At 41.5% G+C, this 20815-nt stretch overlaps 1 protein-coding gene across 2 annotated transcripts; it reads right to left on the bottom strand.

Annotated features, from left to right (window-relative positions):
• Nucleotides 1–320: 320 nt before the first annotated feature.
• On the bottom strand, nt 321–9791 carry TASL (TLR adaptor interacting with endolysosomal SLC15A4). 2 transcript variants are annotated; one of them, XM_049835293.1, is made up of 3 exons: nt 9555–9791; nt 4958–5050; nt 321–2410 (listed from the first exon to the last, which is right to left on the bottom strand). In XM_049835293.1, the coding sequence occupies exon 3, from the start codon at nt 2407–2409 to the stop codon at nt 1531–1533; it is 879 nt and encodes a 292-aa protein (XP_049691250.1). In that variant the 5' UTR covers nt 2410; nt 4958–5050; nt 9555–9791; the 3' UTR covers nt 321–1530. The 2 variants fall into 2 exon arrangements, with proteins under 2 accessions (XP_049691250.1, XP_049691249.1); XM_049835292.1 differs by lacking the exon at nt 4958–5050.
• Nucleotides 9792–20815: the final 11024 nt, after the last annotated feature.

Raw genomic sequence — 20815 nt, 5'->3', positions numbered from 1 at the left:
TGGAATTGCTGAATAATAGTATTTGGGTATGCTGCTATGGCAACAGATGTACAGTCTCTGGATTCACATGTCAAAGGTTCTTATCGCAACTGGTTTTTGGATACCCCTTCACTGCACAAGCAGGAAAATATACTGAGCTATCCTAGTAATCTCTGGAAAGACAGCAGCAATAGAATAAACTGACATGTTTACTACTTTATATGTGTTTCTGAAATATACATACAGGCATGCCTTACATTAAAAAAAAAAAAAAAAAAAAAAAAGAAAAATAACACAAGGGCCAAAAGGACACTGTGGAATCAATAACGTGAAAACATCTTATGAATATTTATTATAAATTAGTATTTATATTATACTGATACTTAGAAACTCAGCCAACAATGGATTGACATTGACAATACATTATACAGTATACAGACTCGAAGTAGGTAACCATCCTTGCCACAGGGCATTTTTTTTTCTTCTTCTTCTATAAGACTTAGTGAAATTTTACAAAAAAGGACCTTCCGTATTAGAAATACACCAGGTTCAAATGACCTTGACCTATGATAGACAGCAACGTCCCTAACAAAAGGAGGGGTCAGCCATGCTGCTGAGCAATCTGTTTCAGCTTTCCTTCTGCATTCAAAGGAACTGTTCGCATTAATCAAACGGGCTTTGGATTAGCCCTTATTTTTCAATGTGTGATCCTCTTAACAAAGGTGAATTCTTCTTCCTTTTCCCCCTTTATTGTCCTCGCTGTCCCTACACGACCACTCCACAGCTGCAGGTCTGTAAGCAGCTGGCAAAGGTGACGTCTGTCAGCGATCACAGGTCACCAGCGTCCGTCGTTATAGTTGGGTTCAGTGCAAAACACACAGGTATACACGCACGCTCCTGCTGATAAAGTCTGTTTGGAAACAGAGTTTGTGCTTCACAAACAGGGATGGTAGCTTTTGAACAGGAAGGCACCAATTAAATAACTAGGGTTAGTATAGACGAAACCATGAAGTGTCTATCCCCTAATATCTTTAAGAAAAAATTATAAAAACTTCTGTGAGGGATGTCATAAAGTAAAGACATTTGGGGCAGGGAGATGAACTAGATGACATCCTAAATTCTGTATTTCTGTGGCTCTGCCATCACTGTGTTTGTGCTTGCATGGGCGTAAGCCTTCGCCTCATGCAGACACCAGACAGAGGAAAGTTGAAATGATTTGTCAAGCACGTGGGGAAGAAAGCGAACACTTGAGCACCTGGAAGAGCGTCATATGCTCTTAGTCATTTTTTTACAAAACTTTTTTAATGTCTGAGGCTCACTAAAATAAGCCTTTAGGGAAAGACTTTTTTAAAAAAAAACCTCAAACAATAAATCATCTGGTCCACAGTAGGGGCTGCACAGGACAGATATTTTTGCTTGCTTAATATGTACTGGAAGGGTTAATTTAAGTGGTAGTTGGTGGATGCATTTTATGAAGCAGAAAATTGTCTTAAGAAACTAAAACTTGACTTTGGGATCATAAAAGCTTTCTTAACGGCAGACATTCAAATACTATGCGTTAGTGTGGCTGTATTGGGAAATATGCAGACTGGGTGTGCTAATTTCTGAGGATATTTTTTCACTGGCTATTTGTAAGAAGCGGCTAATGACAATGTCTTTGGCCTTGGTGGTCTCCATATTCCTCTCCCGTGATATCTGCATGCTGATTTGATCTACGTTCGTCATGATAAGCTCCGAGGCCAGGATCTGAGTGGGGGATGCCCTGTTTGCTGTGCTATCCATGATGTACTGCTTATAGAGTTCCACCAGCTTCTGCTCGAGGTAGTCGTTGAGGGCCGAGTCGGAGAGGGGCTGCTGGTGGGGCACTAAGCTCGCCAGCCGCCAGCATGAGGAGTAGCCTTGGACCGGTTTTCGGCCGGTTTCGCTGGAGATGGGGACCTTCATGGACTCCATGGGGGGAGGAATCTCCGAGGACTCCAAGAAGGGGCCTAGGCCGCTGTCGCAGGTAAAATCTGTCGTGACCGAGCTAATCGGCACCACGTAGTCCCCGGCTATATGCAAATCGTTGTAGTTCTTGCAAATGCTTTTGCAGGAGGATGGAACCAGGTAGGCGTCTTTTCTCGCCAGCCCCTGGCAGACGTGCGTAGCCGGAGACGGCTGCCCAGCGGGCGCGGGGTGCTGTGTCGGCTGTAGCGGATTATCCTTCTGCCTTCTGCCGTGCTTGCTACCTCTAGAGCAGACTGAAGAAATGCACCTGCCAGCAGATCGGCATCTCTGAAGGAAGCTTCTTCCCTGCGCTTCATCCATGGAAGAATAACTAATGGACTTCATTTCATACACCACTTCCTCAGCCGAACTCTTGCTGTAGAGCTCAGGGTTCAGATCTTCACAAAGGTAGGCGATTCTGTAAAGGTAACCTTCCGACAGCATCCTTCGCCAAAGGAAAGGAACCACCAGCGGACAGGAAAAAAATGGCAAGAAGAAACCGTTAGTTCATTACAAACTCATTGAGTGGTGATTACACTCGCAAGTCTGTTACTAGCTGCGGAGAGATATTTCTAATTTGGACATGAACAAGAGCGTCTCTGTCTTTCTAGAGGCCTTGCGTCAGTGAGTGAAGTGATCAGCTAGTCTTCCTGTTGTGCTGTTAACGTAATCACATCCAAGCATATTCTGCATAACGTAACGTATGGCACGTCCAATACATCGAACGACAAGTGAGTTGGGAAGAGAGGAACAAGAAGTGGTTTGTTGTGGTAATAGTTGCTGTAATAGCTTACACTTAAATATGTGTATTTTTGCCCTTGCCTGCAGTAAGAAGCCAAGGGGTTCCCCCCTTTTTCTCATATGCTTTGAAGCAACTTTTGTTGTGTGTGGTTTGTCAGCTGCCTCGGAACTATGTTGATTTGAGATTCATATTGAGAGTATACGCCTTCTGTTCCAGGCTAATCAATGGCTCAGTGTGGTTCCTTTTTCATTAAAAAAATCTCAGATTATTAAATTAGCACTTTGCACTTCTGCATGCCAAGCAGGATGGAATTAACTGTCTCTAACTTTTAGACATGAAAATGTCGGTGGCAAAAGCAAGGCTTTTTGGAGGCATGATTCATCTGGACTGTTTTAGACACCTAAATTGAAATGAGTTGAATTGTGCCCTAGATTTGCTTATCACTCTCCAGTTCCTATAAAAGGATCTTAAACTGACTACCCTAGATGTAAAAATCCACAGTGTATTTTTGAAGAGACATATTTCAGTGCAATGCACAGGAAAGTGCTCATTTCAGAAGTACTCCGGCTTCTTCACTGCTGGATTAGTCGTGAGTACCACCAGCTCTGAAATCAGTCTCCATTGCGTTTCTACAAAGACATGATCAGGTTCCAGCAGTTGCTAACTCTCTCCCCTCTCTGAGCAGGCAGCTCAGCCTCAAAAGCTGCGTAGACATGTTAGTAACGGAAGGCAGGACTCGCTAGCAAGGACACACATGCATCTGCACATAAGTAAATGTTCTGCCCAAGCTTTAGCAGCTCCACTACCACAGAATTGTTCCTAAGTCCACCTCTGTGTCTTTTTTTCTAACAGATGTCAAGGAGCAGTGAGAAAGATGTCCTAATGAAATTGTGTGGTCCAGCCAATAGAAAGTAAATCTTAAGTAAAAATAAATAATTAAAATTAAAATTGGTTTTTTTCTTTCTCTAGTACAAAATATCTTGTGTGATAGAGGAACAAATAACTTGTCCTTGTTTCACTAGCAAGTACTTTTCTTCATTTACTGTTTAATCCAATTATACCATTTAAATCCTTAAGAGATATTGTCTCTGCAGATATGAACATATGTCCCAGTTATTTGACAGTTTGCCTGTCTATTTCAAAACACTCGCTGTGATGGAGCACCAGAACGGGAACATCTTCCCACTAGCTGTGAATGGGGAGGTGGCATCTCTCTGGCACTGTCGACTTATCTCTTCCAAGAGTGAAAGGACTTTCATTTCTAAGTATTTAATGTGTCACAGTCGCTAGTGCAAAACGCTGCACTAATAATAAATGTTGGCTAGATCCTGTCTAAGCATGGATATAGACTTTACGCCGATGTTAGGAAGGAGACAACGTAAGAAAATACTTTCCTCACAGCGGGGGGGGGGGGGGGGGGGGGGGGGGAGGGAAATCACTTCTGCACTATGAAGAAGAAGATTGGAGGGAAAATAAACTTCCTTCAGAAGGGAATATTCATGGAAATTAAATGTGTCCAAACACTCGCCTTGGTGACCCCAGATCCCCTGTGCCGCTGCCAGCTGTGTGAGATTTCCCACAGGCAGTTAACATTTGATGAAAAGCGATCTATTTACACAAGAGGGGGAAAAATCATGTTTGGGGCTTGGCATTCCTTGCAGTATGCTGCTGTTGCCTTGCTGTAGGTTTTAGCTGTGATTAAGGTGCCACCGCAGAAATCTTAGCCAAATGCTAGAGCTACTTGGGTTACCGACTCATCCCCCCTCTCGCTTCTGCTTCTGTTCCCCCCTTCTGAAGCGCAAAGGCTGTTCCCTTCCCCTGCTATCCATGGCCCAGATGGCTTTATTGCAAAGTAACCACTAACTTCGGCCAGCATGAATCTGGACTAGTTACACGCTTATTTCTATGCTTATTTTTAAAGTGGATTCTGAGAAATGAGTGGAAATACAACATATGGCCTGTTCACTGCTCCACCAACGTACGCAAAGCCAGTTGTGTTCAGGTAGCATGTGACACTTCTGTCTTTCCTGCTGCCCAGATGTATGTTGTTTCTGTCATAAGGTGATACATTAGGGAAATGAAACTACTGGTTTCATTTCTTTGCACTGCATTCTGCAAGACTTATTTTAAGAGTTTTAGAGCACGCTGCCTGAGACAGGAGTGGAAACAAAAGAATGGGCAAATGCAAAAAGATTAGGCTCCCATCATGCTCAGGAGTTGTGTGTTTCGCTGAATGAGTTGCAAGCTTACCCTCTGAAGTTGGCAAGGGCTGTCACACTAATCTGATTGTTCCCAGCTCTGCGAGGAAATCTGATTGAAGTCTCGATAGGCAGTGTTGAGAGCCTGAATGCAAAAAAGAGGTGCGTGTATCTCTGGTCCTAGTACTTCACAGAATATAGACCCCTGTGAAGTTGTTAATCCATCACTACCAATGACTGGTCATGCACTTGGGTCACCTTTAATTCTTGCATTTTACATCTGATAAGGATGACAGTTTTCATTAATTCTACTTTCTCGTGCCCCTTCTCTTAATCCCCCTTCCATGCCACAGATGCACATATACACCAGGATTCCAAGTGTACAGGGATTATATCTAATGTCTTTCAATATTTTGGGTTTCATGCTCCTTAAATTCAGATTTCACTTCCCTCGTTCTGAAAATAACTGCATGACTTTCGTTGCACAAGGAAAGACAGTACCCTTTACAATTCTGATGTGATGCATTTCGCATGTGAGGTGAACAAAGAGATTTTTCCTTGTGTGGCTACTGTCCTGGCAATGGGAGCTGACTGCATTCTATCTAAGCCTAGTGGAGGCAGAGGGAGAAGACTGTCTGGTTTACACTGTCTTTTCTATCTGACATAGTCTTTATTACTGTCAGATGATCCTAAAATCTCGTATGTCTTGCCTCGGGTTTTTGTTCAGTTCTTCAGCAGAAGAAAAACCTAAAGGTGGGATGAATGTTTAAAGCCACGTGGAGAATTCAGTAGTATTGCCACTATTTTCTGAGTGGCAGCAAATTTGCTGGGTTATAATGCTTGGAGATGGTGCCGATGTTTGCGTAAAGACCTCAGATTAGAGTCTGGGAGCAGGCAAACAGAATGAGGGTTCTTGGCTCAGGATAAGCAAAACACTTAAGGAAAGCCTGAGAAGTGTACACAAAGAGATATGATAAATTGTGTCCTATAAAAAAACCTGAGCAAGATGAGATGTTGCTAGGGAGAACGGAAGAACGTGGTGCCAGCTAGGATCACCGTTCAGTGGAGAAAGGGACATTCTTTTGCATTGCAAAAGGAGGGGATGGAAACTCATGGAAGAGACAAGCTTGTTTTGAATGTCTGGCTTTCAGATCCCTGAACAAGGCTCTGAATGGCACTAAAGTTGTCCTGCTGGTAGCTGGAGTTCAGGTTTCATCACAGGGTATATCTTACGTTCTAGCTGACTTACTAGATGAGACCCCAGATGACAAAGTCTCCCTGTCTCAAGGGAACTCAAATCCTGTGGATCCATCTGTAGTATTTTTTCCCTATTTTAAGGGATGCTTTTTCAGGCTGTGGAGATACAGACAGATCCCTTCAGTGAGGTTTGGAATCTACCTCAGATTGCAAGACACGTGTGCAAGAGTTCACTTGGCAAGCGGGATAGGCTGGGGAGCGAGCCTGCATACGTCGCAGGACCCACATCTCACTTTCCACTGGGGCTGGTGTGAAACAGCTCCCAGGAAGCCTCAGCGCAGCCAGCGTAGGGAAATCAGGGGAGTGAAGAAGGTAGTATAACGAGCTGTGCATATGGATGAGTATAGCCCTTCCTTAATGCCTGAAACCCACACATCTTTGGCATCTGAACCCCATTTGTTAAGGGCTATCTCCAATGCCCAGGGCTGGCTTGGGTAAAGGTAATGCCGAGGACACTAAACCGCATGGTGAGGTAGATGCGTCAGAAGGGAGATCTGGCTTACAGAGAGACCTGGACAGGCTGGAGCAGTGCGCTAGCAATAACAGTATGAAGTTTAACAAAGGCAAGCGCAAGGCCCTGTGCCTGGGACGACAGAACCCCAGAGCCCAGTACGGGCGAGGGGTTGATGTGGCTGGGGAGCAGCCCTGCTGAAAGGGACCTGGGGGAGAAGAAGCTGAACGTGAGCCAGCAGTGCGCTGCTGCACCGACGAAGGCAACGCAGATCCTGGGCTGCATCCACAGCGGCACTACCAGCAGGGATAGAGACATGATCATCTCCCTCTGCTCGGCACTTGTCAGGCTGCACCTGGAGGACTGCGTCCAGTTCTGGTTCCCACTATTCAAAAAAGATGTGGGCAGACTGGAGGGGGTCCAAAGGAGGGCCACAAAGATGATCGAAGGGCTGGAGAACCTGCCCTGTAAGGAAAGACTGAAGGAGTTCCATCTTTTCACCCTAGAGAAGAGAAGGCTCGGGGGGAGCCTTATCAGAGTTTTCTAGTACTTAAAGGGCATCTACAAACAGAATGGAGGCTCGCTCTGCACAAGGAGCCACATGGAGAGGACAAGGGGCAATGGGTATGTTATTATTCCCGTCCTAAATCCAAAACACAGCACTATACCAGCCACTAGAAAGAAAATTAACTCTATGCCAGCTGAAATCAGGACAGGGTACAAGTTGCACTAGGAAAAGTTTCATTTTGACCTAAGTAAGAAAGAAATTTTTTAGGGTGAGAACAATCAATGACTGGAACAACCTCCCCAGGGATGTGGTAGAGTCCCCATCACTGGAGGTTTTCGAGATGCAGTTTGACAGGATGATAGATAATCTCATCTAGGCTTCCTTTCCCACGAAACGTTGGGCCAGATGATCGTTCGAGGTCCCTTCCAACCTGGGCAGTTCTATGACTCTACGATTCTACAGTAACAGTGGCTGCTATTTGAGGTAGGAGTTGGCCCACTTTGCCCACGGCAGAAGAGAAGAGGAATAGCTAAGAGGTGCTTTTGCACAAGCAGCGGAACGCTACCCCCTGTGTACGTAACTTCCCATCCCCGCTGCTGCTCTGGAAGACCTGGGACCTGTGGGACTGTGCCGTGAGGCTCTTTCAGCAGCGGTCATGAGCCAAACCCTTTCCCACAGCTCTCTTCGCTCTGATCTTTTGGTCTTCTCACAGAAGAAAACATGAGCCCTGCTCATTTTCTTTATTCACACGTCAAGAGTTCAAGACATGCAGGAAAGCTAGGAGTACCTCTCGCACGGGGGAACACAGGCTGTCTTGGGGGGAATGAGTAGAGTAGGTTTGAGAGGATAATAATCCCGTATTTCAAGAGTATGAGGAAATCTCCTTGAAGGACAGGCTGAAGGAAGAAAGTAAGGAGAGACATCTTCCCCAAGAACACATTATACTTTATATGTCTATTGTACTGTTGAAAGTTCTTGTCATTCCAGCGTCTACCCATTTTTAATCATGCTAAATGGATGGCAGAGAACTTCAGGAGCAGCTGGTTTCTTTCACTTTGAAAAAAAATACATTCTTTCTGTATGTTTGAGTGCTGTTGTATCTTTAAGGGGAGTTTGGGGGGACAGGCTTCTATAAAAATACAATTAAAACTGCATGTGGGTAAATACAGCTTCTTGAGCTCTCAAAAAATTTCCCATCCAAGTCCATTTTAGCAGTTCAAGTTCCTTGAAACTTCGTGCAGACTAAGCCTGGTTCATCATTTTCCACGCTTTTCTTAATCATCTATACCCATACAAAGTTGGTTTAGGACATCATCAATCTGGTTTGATAGCATTTTACATCTCATATCCACAGGTGTAAGCAACAACACGAAATGTGAGGGAGGAAAGGATCGGGCTCCACATTCGTAAGGTTGACTTGGCTACAGGATATTTCTACACTGTGCTTTTATGGCTTTCTGGGGTGGAAATCATGTCATGTTTCTGGACTTCTGTGTTTATTTTAATGAGTTGTTAGTTGTCATGACTGAACTATATGGACTGCAGTATTTTGTATCTAAGCAGTTGAAGTAAAGGGGAAATAAATTCATGCACACTCTTATAGAAGAGAATACACTTTCTAGAAGTGAAAAGAATAAATGGTAAAGCAAGAAAGACAGAAAAGGCTGAAGGGGTTTCCCAGGAAGAGTGAGGGAAATGGTGCACTAATGAGCATTGAAAAGTTAGTCACATCTGCTGTAGGGTACAAAAAAAGAGGGGGGAGGGTGCATGTTGTGCGTGTACACGCATGTCAAGCTGTGAATTTGCAGTGAACCAGGAAATTCACTATGAATCAGGAAAATACAATGATAAAGCTTCTTTGTTCGTACTTTTTAACATCACCTTGTTTTCAGAGAAGTCTCGGCTTCTTTTCTATGAACTTTTTTTTTTTATAAGATGCCCATGTTTATCTATTACGGTGCCTATTTTTATTTCTAATCTACAAATAGAGTACTCCAAAGACATTATTCAGACACTACACTAACATGCACAGAAAGATGAATAAAAATACCATAATTATGACAAAAACAACACACCTGGTAAGACGCCCTTTAAAAGTACTCTGAAAAACATTTTTTAGTATGATTTTGTGGAAGACATTAGAAATATCAGAGGAACAATTTTCGGGCCATTTTGAAGTTGCATTGCAATCACGGTCAGTTGCATTTGTAAAGATGGCACTTTTGAAATGTTCTCATCACTTCTTAAGGCAGCAGAAACTGCATGTAGAAAGTGGCTGAGACTCTGCAAACACGCACATGCCTTCAAAACCGAAAAAGTGCAGCTTCGTTTTACCAGCTGTGATCCCACACAAACAGAACCGAGCCACTTTGATACAAGCAAGAGCATTGTTTTCATAAATTTATATAATGCATAGTATATTTTAGTTCTTACCTCCAAGGATACAGCAGCTGACCAGGTACAGAAAATTTGTTGTCTTCTAACCAGTTTAAAGCTTCCCGTGAGTCTGTCCTACCCCAAAATGCAACATTCTGGTTTTTATTTCCTTTTTAAATATACTTCTAAGATGACATGTGTTTTATTTCTAATCCTCTATAGCACAGAAGTATAGAAAGAAAGTCCCTTAGGAGATGAGGGGGTTTTATAACTGACTGAACTGCAACAAGCTGAACTCGCTTCCTCTTTTATGTCTAAATGAAACTTTGTTGTGAAACTATGCACTGTTAAAACAGCCGATTGCAACACACTCAGTCCAGGCAGACGGACTTCTCTTTATTAACTGTTATAAAAAAAAAAAACAACCAACTGGTGAATTGAACAGCTAGAACAATCTTAGAGAAAGTGCTCATTTGTCAGCAACTTACAGTGTACCCCATTTCAACCACCATCTATCGTTCTCCTTTTAATTGGCACAGCAAGGCGTCTAGACGTGTCAAGATTGTCATGCCAACTAGGTAGGAAGAGCGAGATGCTGAAGCAGAAATGCATTTCACAGCAGGCCTACTTTGTTGTCTGCAGACCCTCCTACATCGCAGCTTCCACCGAACAGCTCAGCTCGGCTGGTTTATCAGGTTTTGCTCGGTATCTATCCGCAAAACCTGTGACGGGGAAAGTTAGACTCGAGGTCCGCTCGGTACCTCGGTGCCTGCCAGACCCAGGCAGGGAGATTGTCTTAGCGGGGCAGGCTGTGAAAATACCTCGGGCAAGGGGGAGTTCACCCTCCAAGCTTGAGGTGTATGGGCAGTGAATAGGGCTTTGAGATTGGTGTTGGAGGATTATTCCTTAAAGGAGAGGGGGGAACAAGTACGCTTTGAAGGATGTAACTGGACTGTTGGAATTGACCCCAATAGGATGTACAGAATTTGCTTAAAAAGGCATCATCAGGCATCCATACGTTGCAATAATGAGATAAATTTATTTTCATTTTCAGTGCATTTTAACTGCCTTACTGAGGACATATTTCTTTTTTTTTTTTCTCAGAAGCCTCCAACTCTGCCAGCCAGAAAACATGTTGTAGTACAATGCTTCTATTAATATAATTTTGCTAAATATTCGCTGGGATATGATATATGATTGGGACTAGTATCCAAAGTCATCTTAACCATAGGCATGGAAAAAGTCCATATGTCATATGCCCTACCTATGCATCCCTAGATAATTCATACAACAGTTTAATCAAATAATATCCTACCCAATCATATGCTATGCTAGGCTCAACAACATCTAAAAAGCACAAAACCTGGACAAAATTGGCAGTTTAATGCAAATCTCAATAGATGTCTTTGCTGTAAAAGCGCTCCCTGTGGAAACAAAGCTACTGTAGTAAGAGACAACTCTTTTATGCTTAACATTAATATTATTGTATTTTTTTCCTCTGATCTTTCATCGGTGCTATGGACCAATCTCAGGCTTTGTCAAATTTATGCTGCTCCAACACTTTTTTTCAGTGTTTCCGTATCTGGTTGAAATAGTGTTGAGGGGAGCAAGAAATAAATCACTAGGAAGTTTTACCTCTTCTGTAGATCCAGAGAGCTATATATACACAGAAGCTCAATATTTCTAGTTAGACTGTTGGGAAATAACTTTGGTAGTATAAAAAAAGCATTTCTGTAAAGGTCCTCAGAGAATTTTCAAAATATGTTTGAAATCATTTAAATCCATGTAAAAACAGCAAGATACAAACGGACAGGTTTTTGAAAGTAAGAAGTGCTTCCACAACCAGAAAGGCACAGCTATCCAGAACCACTGAAAAATCAATCTACATTCATAGAGATACCTAAATATGGATTTAAGACTTACCTTCAGGCACCTAGATTTGGAAATAATAAGTGGCCTTTTTTTTCCCAGTCATGCACATGTAATGTTTTCTGTGCTCTAGAGGAAGTCAAACACTGTATTTCTGCACAGTGGCGGCATATGCTTATGGAAGGGAGATGTAGAACTGTCACTGCTTGTCATATAAATTGCACATTAGCATCCTGACAGTCCAGACTTTGGGGACACTCGTTTATTCTAGTGATCTTTTTCTACATTCGCTCATGACCTTGGAAGGGTATCCTCAGCTAAGAAGCATTGTCCTATATGAATTTTTAGGTTGTGCCTTATCAACTTTCTGAGTGTAGCACTCTAAGGGCCAGATTCAGAGCTGAATGAATTGGGAGACTAAACAACATAGCGGTACCTGACCCCTTTCGCCAAGACCCCCGCATGTGCTGTGCCTCCCGCACCCAGCAGAATAGACGTGAGAGGAGAGGGAAAGCTTCAGCACCTTAGGGAGTCATTCAGTCAGCCTCTTCATCCGTAAATGTAGCTCTCATTGTCTGAGGACACGCCAACTTATTTTTGTTGGTGTGCTTCGCTACGGCCAAGTCCAATGCATCAAGAATGTGTTATCCCCACCCCCCAAAAAAGAAAAGAAAAACATTTCAAGTAAGTTGCACAGTTCCCGGTTTCCTTCTCTACCACATTCCTTCTACTCCCAGGGAGTTTCCTCTAGGAAACTGCTTTAATTTTGACCCTACGTACATCTATCTTAGCTTTTTATTTCAGTTCAAGAGTTTATTTTCAAAACAAATCTGCCAGTTGTATGCCCTCACCGTGCTTTGGTTTGCCTCTCGAAGCATGGGAAGCAGACTCCTTTTGGATGAAACTCAGCAGGACGATGTACACCAGGACCATACTTGAAATTTGCCGTGGGCAAGTTTCCTCATGGGCTTTCATGGGACCACAGCAGAGCTAGTCCAGAATACCCTCCCCAGGACACGCATGCCATGGAGGCAGGGTTTCAGCACCAGCTCTTACACCGTCCACATTTGCTCCGAAAGTGATGCACTATTGGTTGACGTAAGCAGAACAGAAGAATGTTGCCAAGGGACTCATCTGTAGGATAGTGTTAGACAGTTTATCAGTTCTTCACCAAGTAACCCTTGCCCACCGATGCCATTCAGCTCGTGTGTCTCAATATGTTGTAACTGATAATGCTACGCTGCCATAAACACAGGAGAAGGCTGAAGTTCCTGCTGTATAGCTACAGGCTCCGCCACTGAGGTTCGGTATAAATAAATCTCTGCTTAGCCTGGGCCTGTTTTGTCAAACAGTGCAAAGGCAGCTGCCTGTCACTTGTAGGTGAATGTATTCTAGAAATTATAAATTGGGAGCCTTTGAGAGGACCAATATCCCCTAGCTTTTTGTCACAATTAATAGTAGGAATAAATGCAGAAAATAAATCAATTTTCCTGTACATATATTCAAGCAGGTATGTACACAGTAAGCTCTATCAGGTTATCAAACAATTTTAGCTCTATCCTCATTTGGTATGTCTGTACCATTAACTAGGAATTTTCAAATCCAGAAGGTTAAAGATAACACCTTAAGATTACCACCTAGTTTATAATTACTTTGTGCAATATGATAAAGGGGATATTTTGGATCCTTTTGGTCTTTGGAAGGGAAGAGCTTACGGGAAGGAGATAAGCACATTATCCAGTACTTCATCATAAAGAACAATCATGAATGATTTATGTTCCTTACAGCAGCAAAATCGGTTCTATTTCAAGCTTCCCCATATGCCACACTTGATTAGAGCCTGAAACTCAGTTTCCGATGCACTAATTACACAAGTATAATCAATTATTTGAGTAAAACATCAGTCTTTGAACAGGGAAGAGGCCTCCATCATACACACTTTTCTCTCCTCTTTCTTCATTGCTGGTAGTAGAAAATTGATCAATATAATTTTCTAGGTAAAATGTGAGGATTCCCATCTTCCAAAGGAGTGCTGGGCAAGTCTGGCTTTGAGATATCTCAGGCTGAAGGGAGTCTCCTGGATGAATTACTCCAGCTTTCTGCCTGTTACGTGGAAGAAGGGTGGTTGTGGCATCGTTCTCCTCTTGGCCACGCGCTTCCAAGGAGGAGAAAAAGGGCATGGATGTACAGAGAGCCCCGCCGCTCTGGAAAAGGCAGGGGAGGTTCGGTGCCCACCTGTATTTACTGTTTCCAGCTGCCCATGGCCAGCGACAGCCCATGCGGCACCGAGAAACCTGGCTGTGCTTGGGGCCCACAGCCTCACCTCTGGGAATCCACGCCAGGGAGCGCAGCACCTTCCACGTGGCTGAATCCATCACGCTTTGCACCCAGAGTTTGATGCTTCAAAATGAAATAACTCATTTCATCGTACAAATGACCACTAAATCTTTTAGTTATCTACAGAGGCAAGGGCCACGAATTTCCTGAGTTCTTGTTGCATTATAATACGCTTTTTGTACTTCGAGTGACAAATAGGGAACATTTGCTGCCTTATGTGCTCCTTCTAGTCACTAAAATATACAATTTATTCTCATGTTAAATTTTGTTTCTCTTTTGTGGCTCACATAAATATTTTAGTTATATCCAGTTATCTCTACAGGTTTAATCTATGTGAAAATCAAGGAAAAAAGCAAGGCCTTTGATATGAGAAAATTATGAGCAAGACCACTGCACCCTCTGATAAAATCTCCAAGGCCAAATGGGGTTTTCTGTGAGAAAAGACAGCAGCATTGGACGTAGCATATTGAAGCTGCTCTACACTATGTTCCCAGCATTAGTCTTTTCTAGTAATGAATAGCCAGTTAATGAAGTCTTTTCAGTTCATGTTCTTTTCTCCTCTCACTAATTTACATGAGCTAGGAGACTGGTCTTGTCACAGTTCAGAAATCTTTCCCTTCAGTCTCAACCTCTCTTCATTCATAATCCTTTATTTACCTTTAGTGGTCAAACTGTTCTGCCCATGGTTTTTTAATGAAGGTCAGAAATAATGGCTGCACCAATGTATTCCAAATAAAGTACCTTACTGTACAAGTGATCCCATTGACGGCAGAGAGTATACTGTGGTTTCCATGCATAACCACATATGGGCACATAAGCATATAAGCACTGTTCTTTAGTCTGCAGTGCATGAATCACAAGTGGCCTGTAAAGCATCAGAAGGTGGTGTGCTGGGCAGGTTGCCCTCTTCCCATTGCCAATGTCTGGCCAAAAGCCAGAAACTTTTCTTTTTTCCTCTTTTTTCTTCTTCTTTTTTTTTTTTTTTTAAACTAGTAGCGTGATAACTTAGAAATGGTTTTAAACAGCAGCAAAAAAAAATCTAAATGCCACCTACTTTTTAACACTGTTCTAGCCCCAAATAATAATGAGAGAGATATATTGATATCTATTTACTGAAATACTGAGGCACACTGTAAATACTGCGTACAGCTCGCTCTCTGCTGCTGACTGAAATACCTCAGGGTATGATGCATTGCAGTCAGCAGCAGAGAGGAGCTTGAAACTGCAGTTTTCAAGGGCAGAGCGCAAACCACAACTACTCTTCAAGCAACGAAGCGTATTTTTCCCCATCTTACCAGCCAGCTCAGCTAAAGGGTTTATCAGCAGCTATAACCCTGCTTACATTTGCACCTTTCAGATCTTTTTAGGGAGTTTTCTGGGGTCATTTTTTAAGCTTTGCAGGTTGCAAAGACATCAGTTTTGCTCCTTTCATAGAATTTGTGTTGTGGTAGGCCTCATCCATTTCTTTAAAAAGTCCATTTACAAAGAGGAAATTTAGCAGTGACTTTCTTTTCTGGATTTTTCCCCAAGTCGCATCATTCCTTTGTAAGTATCTATACTTTCAAAGTATGTATAGATAATCTGAAGGGTTGATGGTTTCTCTCAGTTTTAGTTTTATTTAATGCTTTTCATACATTGAAAACTTCTTTAAATGCTTGAAATTCACATAAATCATTTCAGCAAACAATGTGAAAAAAATTCCTAATTATTATTTTTGATTTGTAAGCCTGAGTGTGCGTAGCAAATACGAGTGATCAAAATTAGTATTTCAGGTGGCAAACGAATAAAGCAGCCATGTCAGATCCCTGCTTTTCAAAGCATCTTCTGAAGAATAAAAAAGTATTCCAGCCCCTAACTATGTCAGATCACTTCCTACCACTGCAGGAATCCCACAGGAATGTTATAACGCATTCTTTGCTTCACAAGTCTGAAATGATTACTCACATATACTCACTTAATTAAGTAGCAGCTAATTACATCCTATGTACCAGACAGAAAGGCACATCATTGGATTAGTGATAAGACTAACCAGTAGGTCTGTGGGAGGAAACATTTTTGCTGCTTGGAACATAGTTCCACCTTTTATTGCAGGAGTCTTTTTACAGATGCAGTGTCCGGAGCAGAGACACCAGCAGCCCACAACACCGTCCTAGGAACTGTGTAGCAGAGCCTGCAGTTGTTTTACCGGTGTTGCCAGAGCACGGTGTAGCCTACTTGTCTCTCCTCCCCTTGGCTTTCTTCCCCCAAGAACCTTTTTCTGCTTTTTTGCCTCTGGGTGAGCTCTGGATTCCCTTCTCAGCAGGTCTCCAGATTTAATAAGCTTTAAGCCTCAGCAAATCCCAGCTGGTAAGAGGAGGAGCTGCTCGTTTCACCTGTGTGCATCTTGAGGACAAGGAATACTATTCCTCTCTGCAGGACTAGCTCAGAACAATACTGGCAGTTTTTTCTGCCTGGCTTTCTGTCAGATTCCCACTGTGGCTAGACAGACTTTCTGGGATAAGCCAGGATTTTCTGTGTAATTCCAAAGGAAGAACTAGTTAATTATATTATAAAATTTTCAAATGCTACTTCCAAAGGCAATACAGATTGGCTGGAACACTGCCTACCTGTATAAAATCCTGCCATATGATACCTACTCTTAATTCCAATGCTTGCATTGAGTCTTTGTTAAAAATAAATCATGCGTCACGCTGCTAATGTACTTCTTGGTTCAGTGACGACTAGTCACTAGTGGTGAGGCTTCAAGATCAGGCAAAGAGCTTTTAACTGGAAAACAGGATTGAGCAATAGATGGGGGGTTTCTTCTTTTTTAGTTTTTTACTATACCTCAGTGTAACATAATAAAATCGAAGGCAGTCAGGCTACTAAGAAGGGATTATTTTTTTTTGACAGTGTATCAAAATACCACAAAAATTGCAGAAACATAGGTATTACAGGGGTCTGGTTACATTAGGTGTACTGGCACATGTCTGTAATTTCTAGGTAGAGCCATCCAGTGGTAATCGGCTGAATTTCATGTACCTTTTTCCCAAGTACTGGCTCTTACTTTGACACCGATTTCCACATCCCTCACTTCTTATTCTTTCATCTTTCCAGCAACCAACTTTTTCAGCTATCTCACATTCTCTGCCAGTAACATTCAATTGCAAATTGAGTCTGAATTCAGGCACTGTCTTCGGGATGTTTACAATGGAGATGAGGTAGGAAACTTAGAGTTCAGGACAATGTGGATGACACAGGTTTTTGTTTGTTTCTTTGTTTGTTTTAAAAAAGCAATTATGAAACCAGGAATAGTAGGAGTAGCACCTACTAACCTGAAAAGTTTAACTCCTAAGTCAGTATTAAGGAATGTTTGTATCTTTCTGGCATTCTAAAAATGTTGAAAAATGTATACTTGTGCTGTCAGGCAAAGTTGGTTATTTCCTTTTTTTTCCTTTAAATTGTTTATCTTTTGTTTTGTGTTAGGTAGTTGGCGTCTTTAATGACTTGGTAAAGATACTTACTAGGGAAGAACTAGATAAATCACCAGAAATTAGAGAAGTTTAGTATTTGTGCCATTTCTAATCTTTTTCATCTCATATCACACCAAGCTGCACAAACATCGTTACTTACAACACAGAAATTGTAACTTAAAAATTACAGTGACCATACAGAGATCTGTATCATCATCAAACTGAGGAACCATTCATGCTAAGTCACCCAAGGCAAAATAAAATAATAGGAGAAGTTTGTAAAGTAATTATACATACCCAGATACTATAATAAAGTAAGGAGCACTTTGCATCAGAGCATAATTCACATTCTGCTATGGATTTACTGTCACAAGTAACTAGGAAATGTTTCACAACATCCCTGACTCACCCATGTGTGATACATGATGCAATCAATGGTCATAGAAATTCGCATCTAGCCTTGTACCAGAACACAGTACTTTGAACCCAGTATTATTATGCCTAGGCAAAACTCAGGATTCAAGCTGCTTGCTGCCCTTAAAACAGGTTGTTTGCTTATCGCTCACAGACTCTGGACTTCAGAGAAATGTGGTCATATTATAGATAATGTTCTCTGGTCACCCTAAGGAGCTCTGGAGTATGACTGCTAAGAACAACTGCGTAAACAGAAAACCTGGTCTCTGATGACTGCCCTGAAGGGTTGGACTGTTTTTTAACTGAAGCTACATCACTCTAAAGAAAAGGCTGGAAGGGGACCATATCTCCCCAGATACACACCACAACTTCTCCGTAGACCCAGCTGTATCTCCAGCACGAAGCACGAGCTCTCCTAAAGAGCAGAAGCTGCTCCGTCACTGCCTTGCTGCCTTTCAGCTGTGGCTAAGGAGAGGATGGAGAAGAGGTAACTTCAGCCATTCTGTTGTTTGCTTTCCTGCCAAACAATGTGAACTCTGGGATGAACTGAGCAGGTCCGACCAGCTCTTCCAGAGCAATTGAAGGGCATTTCTCATCCAATACAAAGCTCTTAGAACAGTCCAGGAAAGAGGAAAAACTATCAGCACCCTGATTCACAACCCTGGCAGCTACAGATTGATTCGATCTGTACTGGTAAGCTACGGTCCTCCTGAAATAACATGGGAGAGGAGAGGAGCTGAAATGAGGAATAGTAGGTGTCTTTGTAGCGCAGGGGGGAGACAACTTTGTCCTGTCCTCAAAAAAATATTATTATTATGAAACCATTTGGGAATTGAGAAACTCTCTTACGTGCAGACTGGAAGAAATCATCCTTTTACTTTTTTTTTTTTCACTTCACCAGTCCTGAGGCCCACAACCACGGAAGATTATTGGACTCACCTGTTGCAGGTGGCATGGCTTATGTTTAAAGGCACAAAGGTGAAAGGAAGAGGTTGGGTCTCTTGAGATTTGCATTAGTGAGATAAGACATATTTTGTAAGATTTGCTAAGAAATGGACACTCCACCCTTGAACTGCTTCTTTGGCAGAGCACGTTCCAGTTCCTCATTCTTTGCTTCCTGAGGTAAATGAACTGCACATTGCTTATAAAATTGTAGAATGAACTTTCCCATGACCAGTGAAATTTGTTATAAACAAGATAGTCTCTGAACTTGAATCAACAAATGAGAGGCAGAGTGATTGTGTAACAAATACAGCATCCACACACCAGCAGCTCTACCCACAGAAGGACAAAACACATTCAGGGAAAATAGCTTCTCACCTTTCTCCCACAACAGCCTCTTCTTCAGTGAGTGACTGCATATCAGATTTCTTTCACAGGCTGGCTGTTCAAAGTTTACGTGATGAGAGCTTTTTGCATAGCCAAAAGATAGTGTGCAGGGTGTTTCTTTCAGGAGATATTTTCTGTTTAGCAGTATAAATCTGTTCTTCAAATTTTATGGGACTGGCCTGGAGAAAAGCTAATATTCCAAGCTAAAAATAACTTCTTGGAGTTAATTTATTTTGATGAAAAAACCTCTCCTTTATTTGCCAAAATATATAGCTCTGAAGTAACTTTAAAGCATCTGAAATGTTCAGTGCTTAATTCTGTTATGCAATTCTTAAATCCTTCCTCTCTTGCCCAGCAAGCTGTCATGAGAAATACGCTTTGTTAGCTGGGATCACCTGTTTCACATTTGCTGTCTCAGTTGTCAAAATGATAAAAAGTAAAACCTTCTGCTGGTGTGTATAAGGAAAACACAGCATTTTAGCCACAGAAGAGCTCTTTGTTTTATATCAGGCTTCTAATTATTACAAGATTTTAAAGAGGAAGAGGCAAAAAGAAAATAAGAATCAGTCCTTCCAGAAGAAGGTACAGAAAAAAATCCTTTTATTTGGATGTTTATTTGCATGGGAACTTAAGGAATAGCATAACTGAATCTCTAGGGGGAAAAAAAAAAAAAAAAAAAGGTGTTTATTTTAATCTTAGAACAGGTTAATGAGGTGACCTTCTGAGTTCAGTTCCAACCTAAATTATTCTGTGAAAATTAATGGCGTTATACTCTTAGAAAACCACTTACTACTTTATGCTATTTGATGTATATTATGGTATTATTTTGATATAATATCTGGAAATACTATATTATTATAGAAAAGTTTATATATGTTTATAATATATATATGAAGACATTTACTAAATCATATATATTATATACATATGTAATAATTATAATTAATTAGTGTTAATACCATTTATTTTCAATGTTCAGGTCATGCTTTAAAATATTGTTGTGAATTAATTAGAACTGTACTTCCCTACATTTCAAATGGCTTTGAGATTTCTAATACTCTCTGTCCTCTTTTGTTTCAGCAGACTCACATGCTCCACCATTAATCATCTGAGAACTTTGTACAAAATACACCACGGAAGTAGGTTTTTCTGTTTACTCACTGTTTATCTTGTTTACAAAAGTGGAGCAAACAGAGAGAGTAAGCAAACATATCCAAGAAAAAGCTAGTTTCTTTCTTAAGTAAGCAGTGACAAAGCAAAGCAAAGCAAACACACACACACACACACACACACACACACACACAAACATCAAGCACATTTCAGGGCATCCACAGGAGAAATGGACATCTTTCCTTCTTAAATTCAATGCAAAAGCTTCCTTTGACTGCAGGGGGAGCAAGAATTTTCCTAAAGCATTTTTGAAACATCCAGCTGTGGTGCGCTTACTGTGCAGTGTCTTGGTCATTAGCCAGATAACTATTTCTGCATAGAACAGAAAGAATAAACTACATCTATAGCATATGAAATCAAATTGAGCAGTGTATTGCCTCAGGCTGACTCCCTGTCTCAAATAATATGGTAGAAATGGATGTATAAGAGAGGCTAAGGTTAGCAATTAAATTTCTTTGTAGTAGTATTATTATACCAAAAATATAATCTCATGCAGAATGAACAGTCAGCTATGAATTTATGTTAGAATAATAGGAACCTTATAATGTCATTAGAAAGGTATTTTTTTCTACTTCTGCACTAAGTAGATGAATTTTACCACTGCTACACTGATGTTCATCATCTGAATGTCTAGCTTTATTATTTTATCTATGCCCCAGTATCTTTTGGCCTAATAGCCTCAATAAGGAGTATATACAGACAAATCACTCTTTTGTAGTCATTAGAATGTTATTAAATTGCATAGAA

Source organism: Accipiter gentilis, chromosome 32 (assembly GCF_929443795.1).
Source record: "Accipiter gentilis chromosome 32, bAccGen1.1, whole genome shotgun sequence".
In the NCBI taxonomy this organism is placed as follows: Eukaryota; Metazoa; Chordata; class Aves; order Accipitriformes; family Accipitridae; genus Astur; species Astur gentilis.
Note: the sequence above shows the minus strand (reverse complement) of the source record. Positions and strands in the feature narration are given on the sequence as shown.